Here is a 16,762-nt window from a genome sequence, read left to right as displayed (position 1 = left end):
CCTGAGTTAGGACACAGCGGTTCTCAACCTTTACAGGCCGCGACCCCCCCCCCCCCCAAGATAATCATATTTGAACTGGGGACCCCCCAAGATAATCATATTTGAACTGGGGACCCCCCAAGATAATCATATTTGAACTGGGGACCCCCCAAGATAATCATATTTGAACTGGGGACCCCCCAAAATAATCATATTTGAATCGGGGACCCCCCATCCTGACAAGCACTTGGAATTGTAGGAGTTGAGGCATTACATTTAGTTAGAGGATTACATTTAGTTTGACTCGGTTCCACAGATAAATTACGTGAGGCACTGTGAGCTTAGCCTGGTAAACCCTCCCTCCGGAAATCTCATTTCTATTTGATTCCAGGAGTGAGTCTGGCATGAACCGCCTTTCTGCAATATTGGCTGTGGGCTGGAGTTGGGCGGGAGTAATACCGTTGACTGACAACCCCTTCAGCCAATGATAATTTTTCCCCTTCAGCCAATCAGCAGTTCACCAGTGTAATGTGACGCAACGGGACTTTTGAGACGGCCGTGCCCAAAATGGGTTGCCTTATTCGGATACATGGGTGTCACTGCCCGCCCCTACCGGTTCTCTAAATTTTTTTTTTTAAATAGGCTTTGTCATGATTAATTGACCACACATATGAAGTTAAACAACTAAATTCTATCCAAACGATATCTTATAAGTAAATTCCGTGCCTCAAAATAGAAGTTAGAGAGCTTTTTGAAGTAAAAAAATTGCGGAGAATATAGCGGACATGAAAAAGATGGCTGCCGTTCGTGTTTTGGACTCACTCGAACTCGCCACCTGATTGGCCAACGTAAGCTGTCAATCACAGAACAATGAGCGACGACGCTGATAGGCTCGGCCGTTTGGCATACACAGCCAATATTGCAGAAAGGCGGTTCATGCCAGACTCACTCCTGGAATCAAATAGAAATGAGATTTCCGGAGGGAGGGTTTACCAGGCTACTGTGAGCTTGTATATCGGCTAATTAAAAAAATATTTGCCTCTTTCTTATATTATTTGACCAATGTTTGACCAGTTTTTATAGTACCGTTTGTTGATTACTTTTGTTGCAGTTAATTGTCTTTCATTCTCACTGTGTGTGTTGCTGCTATGTGACACCTGAATTACCCTCTGGGTATCAATAAAGAATCTTAATATGATCACAGCCTATTTCATGTTAAAAGACAGACACTTGACAACGTCATCTGAGTGTATACAGAGTGACAACACACAGCACCTTAACACTGTGTGAGCCTCCTGAAGGATGATCTAATCAGCCCAAAAAAGAGAGCAAAGATTACCCTTCAAATCAAGATGATAAAACCCCACACAGACACATCAGTGTTGATTTATTCCTTTGTAACTCTGTCAGTGTACAGATGGAACCAAATGGACCCTTAAAGGATCAGTTGTACACTGACAGAGCATTTTTACTGGATGCAACCACCATAAATGTGTGGTGTAGCTTGTTGTTCAGTATGTATATGTTATATATATCACACAGAATGCATGGTGTGTGTGTGAAGTGTTGTCATTGAAAAACAAGCTCAAATTGACTCTTTTCTTCATCCTATGGTGTTCACAATTTACAATAAGCAGTTATGTAAAGTAACTTACTCACTTAAGTACGATTTTGAGGTATTTTTTCTTTGCTGGAGTATTTCCAGTTTTCAGTACTTTTGCTTCTACCCCACTACATCTCAGAGGCAAATATTACTTTTACTCCACTACGATTACTTGAAAACTTTAGTTACTAGTTACTTTGTAGATTTGGGTTATTATTACAAAACATACATTAACTACTTCAGCCCTATATATACAGTCCGGTCATGTGTTGTAGATCTGCTATTTTCAAGATTCAAGATTTTTATACAATATATACATTTTGAAAACTTTCTATTTTGTTAGCCTACTTTAAGTACATTTTTATACCAATACTTTTGAACTTTTTTACTCAAGTAGATTTTGAATACCACACTTGTACTTTGTAACAGACTATTTCTGCAATAGGGTATTGATACTTTTACTTATAAGTAAAAAATGTGAGTAGTACTTCTTCCATCACAGCAACTATCACATAGTGTTCAAAAACACTGTTAACGGATACAACATGCACTGAGTGAATAGAAGCCAGGGCTGGTTGTCATTTACACAGAACATACCAGAAGAATACTAACCAACTAATCAATCAATAAATCAATCAAACTTGTGACAATGATGTGTTATAACTTATAGGCAGGTTATAAGTAACAATAAGAACAGGGACAGGTTTATGTGGTTGTCTTCATCTCAAGCACATTGCAGAGGAGATAATAACATAAGAAACACACACACACACACACACACACACACACACACACACACACACACACACACACACACACAGTGGTGTAAAGTAACTAAATACAAATTTCAGTACTTTTACTTCTACTCCACTACATCTCAGAGGAAAATATTGTACTTTTTTACTCCACTACAAATATTTATACAACTTTAGTTACTAGATACTTTGTAGATTTAGATTATTATCACAAAACATGCATTAACCAATGTATCACTACAAGTTCACAACACTTGTAGCTTGTTGCTTGTAGATCTGCTATTGTCAAAAGATTTGCATGCATTGTGACCACTTGTGAAATGGGACATTCTGCTCGACGAGTACTTTTACTTTTGGTACTTTTAAGTACATTTTGATGTCATCAAATGTCTCATACATGCAAGGAGACAGAGTATATCTAGATTGCAGTATTGATACTTTTACTCAAGTAAAACATTGGAGTAGTTTCTTCCACCACTGAGACACGACAATAACAATGGATTAAGGTAGTAGAACAGCTGTTAGCTCAGCTGGCTAACAGACCATAACATAATAACACAGAGAATTAGCACCGTTAGCTGTCTGTCTGTGTCTCCTCCCCTGTCTGTCGTAAGCCAGGGTCCGTTAACATGTTAAACAGACAGTTACAGGAATATAATAACACGTTCATAACACATAGTATTAAAGTATGTTTTGTTGAGGCTAATATTATTAGCATGTGAGGCTAATCAAAGTGTTACCTTCATCAGCGTCCATCTTGGCTGAGTTGGCTCCGCTGTGTCCGTCCCTCAGCCCCCCGTTAGCCCCACTGTCTGTCTGTTAGAGAGGTTAGCTCTGCTCTGGTCCACACACACACACAGTAAGTAGCCTACTAGCCTTAGTCACTACTAGCCAAGCCCCCAGAACCCAGTGGTTTCATTGAAGCCAAATGGACATGCTGGCCATTTGAGGTATTGCAGGTGTGGCCAATGTATGTGAACGAGCCCATGGGGCTCCAGTGACGTCACTGAAGCCCCAAATAGGCCGCGCCCATCACATTTTCCAATACGTTTCCAACCCGGAAGAAGGGTTCAATTGAGCCCATGCGCTGGGTGAGCAACTCAATGCAAGTGGATGGGAGGCGATATCCGGTGCCCTCTCTATTATTTTTAACTCTATGGTACTAGCCTGGGATCAAGATCAATGCCATTTTCGGGTTTCAGATCCGGTCCGGAGCGGAAATAACGTGACGTCATCAGGGGCCAGTTGCACCACCTCACACTAAGTTCAAACTTAGCCTAGTTATACCTTAAATGCAGTGGTGGAAAAAGTACTCAAATTCTTTACTTAAGTAAAAGTACCAATACTGCAATATAAAAATACTCTGTTACAAGTAAAAGTCCAGAATTAAAAAATGTACTTGAGTAAAAGTACAAAAGTATTGGCATCAAAATGTACTTAAAGTACCAAAAGTAAAAGTACAAAATATTTGAAAATAGCAGATCTACAAGCTCACAACGCGTCGCTATCGCGACGCGTTGTGAGCTTGTAGATCTGCTATTTTCAAAGTAAAGTAAAAGAGTAAAAGTACAATATTTGCCTCTGAGATGTAGTGGAGTAGAAGTAAAAGTATTGGAAATTGGAAATACTCAAATAAAGTACAAATACCTCAAAATTGTACTTAAGTACAGTACTTAAGTAGATGTACTTAGTTACTTTCCACCACTGTAGCCTAGTTATAGCTTAAATGGCTTTTAAAAAAAACATTTAGACCAGGAAAGTATCTGTGTCATGTTTAGATTTATTTGGCAATTTTTTTTTTGAAAAATCGTGAACATTTGTGCAAATCTTTAAGAATGTGTTTAAGCTATAACTAGGCTAAGTTTGAACTTAGTGTGAGGTGGTGCAACTGACTCCAGGTGGCCGGAACTAGCCTGGCACTGACCGGAACCACCGGTGTCGTGCACCTCCCAAATTATTCCCCCGGTTTAAAATGGATTTTAAATTGGTATAATCCAGCGGTTCTCAAACTTTTAAATTTCAAGGACCTCCCTTAACTCTGACGATATACAAATGGAACGTTTTTCTTTTTCTTTACGAATTCACCTTTCCTCCATGGTGGAAAGACTGGTGAGGCGAGGTTACTCTGGTCCAGGTCCACAGCGTTGGAAGGAGCCGTTATTCCGCTGCGCCCCCTACAGGTCTTGTCAATAGAAAAATTCCACTGACCTCTGTAGGGGCCGCAGTGGAGCAGTTAAAACATGTTTCCATCCGGTAAAATATTTGCTTTTCTGGCCAGAAAAGTGTATTTTAGACGTGAGGTGGGGGGCTCTGAGTGTTCCCACTTAGTAGAGTAGGCTTTCAACATCTTAAACCCGTCTTTGTTTTGGGGAGTAGCGAAAGCGTAGTTAATTTTTTTTTTACTAAAGACGAGAGGCAGCGCTACCGGGGGTGTTCAGGGCAGCCAACGGCTGAAAAGTAACATAGCGTTAAAAAGAACTCCTTCTAACGGTATTAATTAACACTAGCTCATTCCATGTAACAGAACAGGTTCCATAGTGTAGTGGTTATCACGTCTGCTTTACACGCAGAAGGTCCTGGGTTCGAGCCCCAGTGGAGCCAGTTGTTATTATGGAGAAATCTCAATTTCAGGGTCTACATTCAGTACGACACAAACTAATGCAAAAATAAACCTACACGGGCCACGGCTGCTATGTGAAATGTAAAGACATGTAAAACTCTTAGTTGTAGCGACTTTTCATGGTTTGTTTTGTGACATTATTATTATTAAAGTCCACAGATCTCTTCATCTGACATGATACGGGTCATAATAGCACATGTACGCCTGTAGTTTCACCACTAGATGGCATCAAAGTACGAAGACATAGTTCATCATCATCATCATACAGACACAGCCAAAGTGTCACATTGTTATTACAACGTTAGCACAATGGTTGATGACAGTGAGGTGACAATTTAAGGAATTTTAAGACCTTTTTAATAACTAATAACTACTGTAATCAACAAAACTATACTATAAAAACTGGTCAAACATTGGCCAAATTGTCAAATAATATAAGAGGCAAAAAAAATGGAAATACCAGATCTACAAGTTCACAACGCGAGGCATTGTGAGCTTTTAGATCTGCAATTTTTACAAAATTTATCTAAGGAACCGAGTCAAAGAAAATGTAACTCCTACATTCCTACAAGTTGCATATCAGGGTGGGGGGTCCCCAGTTCAAACATGATTATTTTGGGGGGTCACAGCCTGAAAAGGTTGAGAACCCCTGCGTTAGCATACCGCAAAATCATCTAGGAAAAAAATACATATTTCTTCTCAAATTATTGTACGGAAACAAATGTATTTTGTCATAATATTTTTGGTGAGATAATTTATTTCTTCTAAATCTGTTACATTCATAACCCTTGCATGCAGCCTTATCATTGATTTGTTTTTTAGGCTGGTCTCATCCGATTTCTTGGTCACTGGTACCGTGCACCTAACCTGACACCTCAAATGGAAGAAGCTTGCAACACTTGTTTCACAGCTGTGAGTAGCTCAATAAAGAACCTCTCACTCCGCTATACAGCTCCGAGATGAGGTTCTATGTGGTTACCTTCCAGAATCGGGTGAACGTCCACCAAGGCTCCGCTGTTTACCCTTTTGTATATGTTGTATCCCAAAACTAATGGTAGATTCCAAGCCGCACGGATGTTTAAAGTTTGGAACGGAGCATAATATTTTAGGTCCGAAGCGAAACTACCCGTTTAAATCGCTTATTTAGTCAGTCTGTGGCCATGTTTCCCATTGTAGCCAAACCGGGAGCAGTACTGGCAGCGGACGTAGGGGGGTTTTCCGGGTTGAATGGGAAACATGGCCACAGACTGACTAAATAAGCGATTTAAACGGGTAGTTTCGCTTCGGACCTAAAATATTATGCTCCGTTCCAAACTTTAAACATCCGTGCGGCTTGGAATCTACCATTAGTTTTGGGATACAACATATACAAAAGGGTAAACAGCGGAGCCTTGGTGGACGTTCACCCGATTCTGGAAGGTAACCACATAGAACCTCATCTCGGAGCTGTATAGCGGAGTGAGAGGTTCTTTATTGAGCTAAGCTGTGAGGCGTTGTGAGCTTGTAGATCGACTATTTTTTTGGCAAAGAGGTATAGGTGTAGAGGGGGAAAAGAACAGACCAAGTAAAACAAAAAAGATGACACAATTGTATACATAGAGGGGGTCCCTGCTTCATCTCTCTCTCAGCTAGGGGGTCCTTGGCCTGAAAACGTTGAAGACCCATAAATAATGGTTCTCAAACTTTTAAATTTCAAGGACCTCCCTTAACTCTCTCTGACAATATACAAATGGAACGTTTTTCTTTTTCTTTGCGAATTCACCGCGGCTTTCCTCCACGGTGGAAAGACTGGTGAGGCGAGGTTACTCTGGTCCAGGTCCACAGCGTTAGAAGGAGCCGTTATTCCGCTGCGCCCCCTACAGGTCTTGTCAATAGAAAAATTCCACTGACTAGATCTGTAGGGGGCGCAGTGGAGCAGTTAAAACATGTTTCCATCCGGTAAAATATTTGCTTTTCTGGCCAGAAAAGTGTATTTTAGACGTGAGGTGGGGGGCTTAGAGTGTTCCCACTTAGTAGAGTAGGCTTTCAACATCTTAAACCCGTCTTTGTTTTGGGGAGTAGCGAAAGCGTAGTAATTTTTTTTTTACTAAAGACGAGAGGCAGCGCTACCGGGGGTGTTCAGGGCAGGCAACGGCTGAAAAGTAACATAGCGTTAAAAAGAACTCCTTCTAACGGTATTAATAAGAACTAGCACATTCCATGTAACATAACAGGTTTCATAGTGTAGTGGTTATCACGTCTGCTTTACACGCAGAATGTCCTGGGTTCGAGCCCCAGTGGAGCCAGTTGTTATTATGGAGAAATCTCAATTTCAGTGTCTACATTCAGTACAACACAAACTAATAGAACATAAACCTACACGGCTGCTGAGAAATGTAAAGACATGTCAAACTGCTGCTCAAACTCTTCGTTTCAGCGACTTTTCATGGTTTGTTTTGGGACATTATTATTAAAGCCCACAGACAGACAGACAGACAGCAGCTCCTCTTCATCAGACATGATACGGGTCATAATAGCACATGTACGCCTCTAGTTTCACCACTAGATGGCATCAAAGTACGAAGACATAGTTCCTCATCTTCATACAGACACAGTGTCACAATGTTGTTACAACGTTAGCACAGTGGTTCTCAACCTGTGTGCCCCATTGGGGTCCCTACATGCCTTTGGGGGGGTCCCCTGATGACAGTGAGGTGACAAATTAAGGACTTTTAAGACCTTTTTAATACCTATACAAAAAAATTAAGAAAACAATAACATTACTGCATCAAAAGTAATCAACAAACTACTACTATAAAAACTGGTCAAACATTGTCAAATAATAAGAGGCAAAAGATTTGAAAAAAGCCGATCTACAAGCTCACAACGCCTCGTTTGTGCGAGGCGTTGTGAGCTTGTAGATCTGCTATTTTTACAATATTTATCTGCGGAACAGAGTCAAACAATATGTAACTCTTACATTCAAGTTGCATATATCAGGGTGGGGCGTCCCCAGTTCAAATATGGTTATTATGGGGGGGTCACAGCCTGAAAAGATTGAGAACCCCTGCGTTAGCATACTGCAAAATCATCTAGGAAAAAAATACATATTTCTTCTCAAATTATTGTACGGAAACAAATGTATTGGCATAATATTTTTGGTGAGATCATTTATTTCTTCTAAATCTGTTACATTCATAACCCTTGCATGCAGCCTTATCATTGATTCGTTTTTTAGGTCTGGTCTCATCCAATTTCTTCAGATGGTCAGGAATGGGCACAATAGCCTATGTGATTTCTTCACATCTATAAACAATACACCAATGCACTGCAACTTGCACACGTGATTTATTTCAGTTGTGTAGCTGTAGTCCAGTGATGATGGTCTCAATGTTTGCAATCTGGGAACCCATTCAAAATATGGGGGCACGACCAAGTGGTGTGTTCTAGGTTTTTTCGGAGGGCATACTATAATTATTCCCTCCTACACATACGGCACGCGCACATGAAATAACCGCTCTATTGTTAAGTAGTTAATGTGTGAATTACTTCAAAACTCCAACAGCCAGCGGTCATTATCACCTCAAGACAATAGTCACACATACTGTAAGCCTTGACCTCAGATGCCTCATTATCACATGAAAAAGGCTATTTGAACTGAAGTTTACATTCTTGCTGTCCCCCAACGGTTTCTGGATGGCTACCGCTTGGCTACAAACATTTTCTGCAGGTCACGCTACCTACATATATAGCGCAACACGGTAGAACACACCACTGGAACCACCTCCTGTTTTGTGTAGAAACAGGAACTGGGTTTTGCTCCTCCCCTTTCTTAGTCCACTTTCTCCCGGGTTCTTCTGTGTTTATTCCTACTAACAACAACATTACATGTAAAGGCAGTAGTGCTGACAGATTCAGCTGTTAGTGGAATCTGTCTTGTTTGTTGTTATTATTATCTACACATCTGATTGTGATGATGTATGATCTGGTTCTGTTGTCGACGTCGTTCCGTTTTGTGATTTAAATGTTTTGGCGTCATACACCCAGACGGTGTCTATGCCCTCCCCGGCGGTCTGATCTGGAACCCAGGTAGGGAAGGGGAAGCGACAGGCCACCACCTTGGCTGTAGGCTGCAGCTCCCTGCCCAGCTTCAGCTCCAGCTCATCCATCTATGAATGAACACATTGACAGAGATAAGACAGACCTTTACTGATCACAAGGGAATTCAGTTACTAAACACAGATAAAAAGGCAACACAAATACGCGTAATTCATACAAGAACTGAATTTCAAGGTTAAATCCATTAAGATCACACAAGCTCACATGAGCTTGTAGATCTGCTATTTTTTTTATTGTGGAAAATGTGTGCAAATCTTTGAATATACTGCATATATGTGTTTTAACATTTTGTCCCTGGAACAACATATTTTGAGATGGGGGTCCGCGGCCCAAATACATATCATTTTGAGGGGTCACGAACGCCCATCTCAAAATGTTTTGTTCCAGGGACAGCTAGCTCCCTCCCCCCCAGAAGCAAAGATTTGAGTTACAAATGCACACATTTTCAAGATTTTTCAAAAATTGCAGATCTACAAGCTATTTTTGAATAGCCAAAGAAATCAAAAAAATACACAGACGCGTTAGTAGCTCAGCCAGCTCCAAATGAGAGACTCACCATTTGAGGGACTCCAAATATGACAACGTTGGTGTACTGAGAAAAACTAACCTAGGAAGAAAACCACAAATATTATGAAGGAGACAGTGAAAGGATGCTTGGTCAGTTCTATTAATAATAATAATAATACATTATTATTATTACACTTAATGATAATGAATTAATTACAAGAACACACATTTCTCTCAGTGTGCTACCGAATACAACAATACAAATAGTTAAAAAAACAACAACAATGAAAACCAGTCAAAACATTGTAAATATCTAGTAAGATAAAGTAAGATATAAGAGCGGTTTAATTATAATTAGTCTTTTTTTTTTTTTTTTAAGGTATGTCTTATACATCACTTTGAAAACATCAAGGCTGGGTCCGTTCTTAATTTAATTTGGAAAACTTCAAAGATAACGGTCCTGATTTGTGTCTGAGAAGCTCTGCATGTCAGCACAATGTTCAAATTGTAGATATTTGATTTACTCCACAACTCATCCTCTGTCTGTCACTGACCTTCCAGAGGTCAGAGATGTGGAAGGAGGTGGACGGACGAACCCCTTCTCTCCAGGCCTTGTAGCGTGAGTACCACACCAGCCAGGGGTTCAGCTCAAAGCCAGACGCTTGGAAGCCGTGCTTGGCTGCAGCTATCACCTGTTGTAAATAGAATTATGATAAAAAAAAGGAACAGGGCTACCACTGTGCTTTTTGAGCAGAGTACCTACAGTAATAATAATCAGAGGCGTAGCGTCATGGAGGCCACTGAGGCCATGGCCCGGTCAGTAAAGACCCGGCCTGCCCTGTCTAGCTGCTCAAACGGCAGGGCAAGATTCCCCAGAAAAAAAACTTTCTGCTTCGACAACAATAGATACGTTACCGCAGTGATACATTGGCTGCCCCATTCGCACCTTTTACAAAGCTAAAGCTGCCGTCTCCTGCATAACAATGGTCCAAGTGTAACCTGTTAAGTACCGTAGTCTGTAGGAGGTAGGCCCGTAACGATACAGTAACTGCATCGATGCATCGTTTTGAATTTTCAACGATCTACTATATCGATATGCAAACAGCTAAATATCGTATCGTTTGACTTTGAATCGTATCGAATCGTTTTGCAATGCAAATAATCGTATCGAATCGTTCTGCAATGCAAATAATCAATTATATCAATACTAAGTACTTTTAAGAAGAAGAAAAGAGAAAGAGGGGTTTATATCCAGTATCCAGGTATTTATTTTTCACACAGAATTTTTGGGTAAATAAATAGTTACTATATCGATTTTAAATCATTGAATCGAATCGTATCGTTCTAAATTAACCTGTCCTGTATCGTTCATGTATCGTATCGACTAAATCGCTGAATCGAAACGTATCGTATCGTTCTAAATTAACCTGTATCGTTCATGTATCGTATCGACAACCAAGTATCGTGATACGTATCGAATCGTTGTTAAAACGTATCGTTACACCCCTAGTAGGAGGCATAGGCTATTGTCAGATCATGTCCTAAGAAGGAGTCCAAAAGAGAATGGATCCTGGAGTAGAGTAGGATATTTCTACATTGCAGTATTGATACTTTTTACTTAAGTAAAACATTCGAGTAAGTTTTCCACCACTGAAGGATGGTAGAGTGTGTTGTTAATGTTGCTTTATGGTCGTGTAATTAATTAAACACATTTGCACGAGTATGTGTCCTGCAACGCAGGGGGGGGGGGTGTAAGGGGGGGATACAGATCCTGCCCGGTCAACATTAGAGTCCACGCTACGCCAGTGGTAATAATTATGTCAAATGTCAAGGATGGAAAACTCATACGTAGTGTCAATGTCAACTACATGTCTACTATTGATCCATTTGGTAACTGTCTGAAAGAGCACAAATGGGTCCAATTTGGTTCCATGTGTACACTCTCAGAGTCAAATTAAACACTTGTACAGTGTAGTTTCTACCAGGCTTATGCAGTGGCGTACCCACTGTAGAGGCAGGGCAGGCTGGTCGCCTGCCCAACTAAGATCTCGCCTCCCCTAAAAAAAAAAAAAAAACCCAAAAAGGTGTCATTGTGTGCTTAATGTCTTCAAAGTCACGCATCCAACAAGCTTTGAACTGAGCAGATTGGTCCTTCCGTTCCAGAGATAAAACCAGAGGACAAAACATCTTGAAAATGGCCACTTTCGCCGATTTTCGATTGAGTTGAAATTTCTTTTTTGGGGGTAATAGATGGGGGGGGGGGGGGGGGGCTGCCCTAAATGTAAATCCTGGGGACGCCACTGGGCTTATGTATTAGTTGTTATACATTAACTCCTGTAATGTATGTCCTTCAAAGGATAGTTCACCCAAAAAAAGTGTTTTGGCTATTGATTAGTCACCCTGTGGAGACTTGAATTCATGGATATTTGTGTTGTTTTTGTCGCATTTCTAAGCCAATAATTTTCCTGACCAGCGGACCGGTAGACGGCGGTTCCGGTAAGAGACACAAAGGAGACTCTTAGTGTCTCCTACCGGAACCACTGCCGGTCATCAAATTATTGGCTAATAGGAATGCGACAAAAACAACAAAAATATCCATGAATTCAAGTCTCCACGGGGTGACTAATAGATAGCAAAAAAAGTCATTTTGGGGGTGAACTATCCCTTTAAGTTTGTAATCGTGACAGCCCTATATGATCGCAAAAAAAAAAAAAAAACGTACTATCCTCCCGTCTCCACTGCCGATGTCCACCAGTGTCCCCGCTCTGCTCTGGAGGACCCTGAAGACGTTGTGGACCTGGGCGGTGGTGGCGGGGACGAAGGGCAGACACACTCTCCTCAGGGCGGGGGCCACGAACGGCACGGTGACCGCATACAGGGCCACCAGAGAGCCTCCTACTATCCCCGTTACCACCAGACCCAGTCTGTTCTTCTTCTTCTTCTTCATCCCACTGTCACTGGAGGAGGCTGATGGTAGATATGTGTAGTGGTGGAAAAGTACAAACGTATTGGTATTTAAAGTACCAAAAGTAGAAAGTACACATTATGCAGAAATTGTCCCATTTTTAAAAGAATCAGAATGGCCGAAATGTCTACAGGGCTGAAGTGGTTAATGTATGTTTTGTAATAATAATCAAAATCTACAAAGTAACTAGCAACTAAAGTTTTCAAATAATTGTAGTGGAGTAAAAGTGGAGTACAATATTTGCCTCCGAGTACAGTGGAGCAAAAGTAAAAGCACTGAAAACTGGAAATACTCCAGTAATGTAAAAATACTCAGAATTGTACTTAAGTACAGTCCTAGCCTTAGATCAAAACTATCGTAGATGTATCTAATCGATTTGACATCTTTATCTCTACGAGAGTCTTAGCTACGACTCCCCCAGTTTGCCCTGGAATGTCACCAATAAAGCCTGCAGTTCTTTAAACATGTACAAATGCAAAATATACGGTGCTTACCCGCTTGCCCCAAATGTTAACTAGGTGTCCGGCGTATTTGTGTAATGTATTAGTCCATATTTGTCAATAAAGAAGTGTTTTAGTCCCGTCTGTGGCCGATTCTGTCGGAAGTTTCCAATGGGCGGTAGTGACGGGTCGCATCCGGTGAAAGCCGGAATTACACTCAATGTAAACAGGAAGTAAACGAGGGGGGGAAATGGCGTTCGGCCACAAACGGGTCTAAAACACTTATTTATTGAATAATATGGACTAATACATTACACAAATACTCCAGACACCTAGTTAACATTTAGGGAAAGCGGGTAAGCACCTTATAGTTTTGCATTTGTACATGTTTGGAGAAATACGGGCTTTACTGGTGACATTCCAGAAAAAACTGGGGGGGGGGGGGTGGAGCTAAGACTTTCGTAGGTATAAAAATGTCAAAATCGATAAAATACATCTACGAGAGCCTTGATCTAAGGCTAACTGGAACTCACTGTCAGTGGAGCTGCTGGAGGATGAAGATGGATCTGAGTCCAGAAACACTTGTTCTTCTTTTTGTGACATTTTGTAGCATCAGTGTCATTTACACACGTTTAATGTCACTCATTCAACTGTTACTGTCTGTCTACCACAGTCATTACGTCTTCCTCCTTGGTCACCGTCAACTTCTCAGCATAGACCGGATCCCGATGTTTATAATACTGATTATACAAATAAGTAACGTTTGAAAAGTATCTTAAATGTATTAAAAGGAAAAAGAAAGGGTATCGAGTTCAACCATAGAGTTAAAAATAAGGGGAGTTCAACACGGTTCAAGATCACTGTAGGACAGCATTGGTACGTCGCTGTTATTAGTCCGTGTGGATACTGTTGCTATTGACAACATGGTTCCTATCAACAGTGGTTGAAAAAGTACTCACATTTATTTACTTAAGTAAAAGTATCAATACTAAAATGCAGAGATACTCTGTTACAGGTAGAAGTCCCGTATTCAAAATTGACTTGAGTAAAAAGTACAAAAGTATTGGTTTCAAAATATACTTAAAGAACCCAAAGTAAATGTACTCATTATGCAGAATGTCCCTTTTTTTTTTTTTTCAAATGTGTAAATCTCAAATCTTTTGAAAATAGCAGAACTACAAGCTCACAATGCGTCGCAATGACTTGTAGATCGGCTATTTTCAAATGGCCCAAATGTAGTGAATGAATGTGGTGGTCAATGTTATGTTTTGTAATAATAATCAAAATCTAGAAAAGTTTTGAAAATAATTGTGTTGGAGTAAAAGTACAATATTTCTCCCTGAGATGTAGTGGAGTAGAAGTAAAAGTAGAGAAAATTGGAAATACTCCAGAAAGTAAAAGTAGGCCTACCTCAAAATTGTGCTTAAGTTAGTAGAGTACTTGAGTAAATGTACATAGCCTACCGGTAGTTACTTTCCACCACTGCCTATCAACCAGACTGCTCTTCTTTTTCGCTGATGATGGCAATGTTTTAAAAAAAAAAATAGTCTTGATAGTCTTGATTCAAGGCTAGCATTATGCACATCAAGTAAAGTGTAACAAAGAGCGCACACACACACACTTAAGAGAAGGAAAATAATAATATTTATTGAAATAAACAAATTCACAACTACATGAACACATCAAATAAAACAGGCAAAAGAAAGGATTCGGGTCAAATCAAACAAATAAAGCAGCACATAAAGCACATGAACATGAACAAAACAAAATAAACAAGCAAAAAACCATCCACCCAGAAAATAGAAAATATACATTTCATTCCATATTCAGCAAAGGACCATTTTTGACACAGACGTTGTGGGATATTTGGATTGGGTTCACCATCTGTTCCTAAAGTGGTGACACATGCTTTGCTCCCAGTTTTAATCCAGTATCGATACAACTGTTCATATTAGAGGGACATTGCATTATGCAGTGTATTTAGAAAATAACCAAAAAACTAACACACACACAAGCGCAAATCTTAATGTCAAATGAAAAGTAGTTTAATTTCACTACAATTCAATTCACTTGAAAAAAGAAAAAAGAAAAACAATACAAAACATGTGTGATGACTATTCTAACAATGTGTTTCAATATCACCACTCTCATCACGGTCTGTAGGACAGAGTCATTTGAGATGGGGGTTCATGACCTAATGAAAGTCTCAGTGATCTGAGATATACTATAGAGTACAGAAGTCCTGACGTCACTCGTTCATCCCAAGGTTCGTAAAGTAAATTCGCTATGGAGAATAACATTGGGTCATCATAGAATTGTCTCATATAAGAATTGTGGTCCAAAAATAAACAAACTGTCCTGGCAATATTGTCAGGGAGGAGGTTCTGTATCGTTTATGATAGTCAGTCCCTTATATTTGATACAGTCTGTTTCTGGCGAAAATGTAACTAATTCGGCGGAAGTAACATTAGCGTTTTCTCACCGTCAGTTGATGCTTCATATCCATAAGAGTCAAACCGCCGGGGTCATTTGTTTATTTTTGGAACACAGTTCTTATTTGACGCAATATTAAATACGTCTATGGGGATTCAGAATGGGGGTGGAAAACCGTGAACCAGGTAGACAAACCTAGGATGTGTAAATTACATCAGACTTCGGTGCTCTATTAGACCATTATTACAGTAGTGCAGGATACAAGATGTGATAGATTAGTTAAATCCCAGACAACAGATTAATTTATACTCTTGTGGTCAAGAGGAATTCCGATTAGGCTAAATCATTTTGTCATTAAGAACAAGAGCAGGGTTCTAATCCTGTCGCATAGTTTGATTTAATAACAACCTGACAAAAAAGTGCTGATATTTATGTAACTTATACAAATATTGGTTAATTATATATATTTTTTGTAGTGTAATGTTATACCCAACCAGTCATATTCTCCTAATACTTAAATATGTACCTTCTAAACTCTTTGTATTCCTTTATTTTCTGAACATAGACCACAGATAAAATAACTCACTCAAGGGCAAGGCCTTGAACATACCGTCTTCACAGCAATGTTACAAAGGTGTTGGGTTACCTATGTACTTGTACTAAATGCTTTGTCACCCTGTCCAGAAGAACCCTAAGAAGAGTTCCTATTGCGCCAAAATGGAACGTATAAATGGAATATTTTGCTATATCCAGATCTTCTTTCCGAACTAGACAAGAAACACTGCAGTGATGGTCTCCACATCTTCTTCATTAAAGGGATACTTCACTTTCGGCGGGGGGAAACATTTAAAAAATATATTAAAAATAAATGAAAAAAGTAATGGAAAATTCATGGCCCCCTCACGCATTAGAGTGTCCTACTAATGTGTGAGGGGGCCTTTATTTTTCCATAACTTCTTTCATTTTTTTAAAATATTTTTTTTTAATGTTTATTTTATGTGAAAGTGAAATATCCCTTTAAGGCTCTGCTCATTTTAAACCCTATACTTGAGGCCAGTCCACACACCAATGCAACTAGTCGCTACTTGCAACCAGTTGCAAGAAATCGCAGCGGTCTGGACTGACAGTGACCAGTTGCAGACCGGTGCCATTTGGGGATAATGTGGTTGCAAGGAGTTGCATTGTGAATCATTGGTGTGGACTTGCCTTTAGTTTACTGGGGTTCCCAAGTGCTTTATAATATACTAAGCCCCCCTCCTGTTTTTTATATATCCAATATATAATATAAATAAATATCTCAGCTGAAAATAAATAGTCTACACGCTCACTTCACAATTGTGTTGTGACACGTTGTGAGCTTGT

The 16,762-nt window shown here is 39.9% G+C and overlaps 2 protein-coding genes across 3 annotated transcripts in view; both read right to left on the bottom strand.

The window, feature by feature from the left end:
• The window catches only part of LOC308093868 (E3 ubiquitin-protein ligase MARCHF6-like), a 33,546-nt gene extending 30,406 nt beyond the window's left edge, over positions 1-3,140 (bottom strand). The window contains exon 1 of the mRNA XM_080440248.1: positions 3,078-3,140. Coding sequence (XP_080296374.1) covers positions 3,078-3,093 — 16 coding nt within the window. The 5' untranslated portion in view covers positions 3,094-3,140. The remainder of the gene's footprint in view (positions 1-3,077) is intronic.
• Positions 3,141-8,102: 4,962 nt separating this feature from the next.
• atpsckmt (fATP synthase c subunit lysine N-methyltransferase) lies at positions 8,103-13,776 on the bottom strand. Of its 2 annotated transcripts, none has more exons than XM_080439255.1 (5): positions 13,501-13,776; positions 12,285-12,529; positions 10,117-10,254; positions 9,612-9,662; positions 8,103-9,105 (listed from the first exon to the last, which is right to left on the bottom strand). In XM_080439255.1, the coding sequence occupies exons 1-5, from the start codon at positions 13,568-13,570 to the stop codon at positions 8,893-8,895; spliced, it is 717 nt and encodes a 238-aa protein (XP_080295381.1). In that variant the 5' UTR covers positions 13,571-13,776; the 3' UTR covers positions 8,103-8,892. The 2 variants fall into 2 exon arrangements, with proteins under 2 accessions (XP_080295381.1, XP_080295382.1); XM_080439256.1 differs by lacking the exon at positions 13,501-13,776 and adding an exon at positions 13,022-13,053.
• Between the last annotated feature and the right edge of the window lie 2,986 nt (positions 13,777-16,762).

This window comes from Gymnoscopelus braueri, assembly GCF_963280865.1.
Source record: "Gymnoscopelus braueri genome assembly, chromosome: 10".
NCBI lineage: Eukaryota > Metazoa > Chordata > Actinopteri > Myctophiformes > Myctophidae > Gymnoscopelus > Gymnoscopelus braueri.
The sequence above is the reverse complement of the archived record's forward strand: the minus strand, read 5'-3'. Positions and strand labels throughout refer to the sequence as shown.

Excerpts from the sequence above, each read along its gene's own strand:
- atpsckmt (XM_080439255.1), bottom strand. The coding sequence starts at position 13,570 with ATGTCACAAAAAGAAGAACAAGTGTTTCTGGACTCAGATCCATCTTCA. Across the intron at positions 12,530-13,500 it reads CTCCAGCAGCTCCACTGACA|CCTCCTCCAGTGACAGTGGG; the intron begins GTGAGTTCCAGT and ends ATCTACCATCAG. Across the intron at positions 9,663-10,116 it reads ACATCTCTGACCTCTGGAAG|GTTAGTTTTTCTCAGTACAC; the intron begins GTCAGTGACAGA and ends TTTTCTTCCTAG.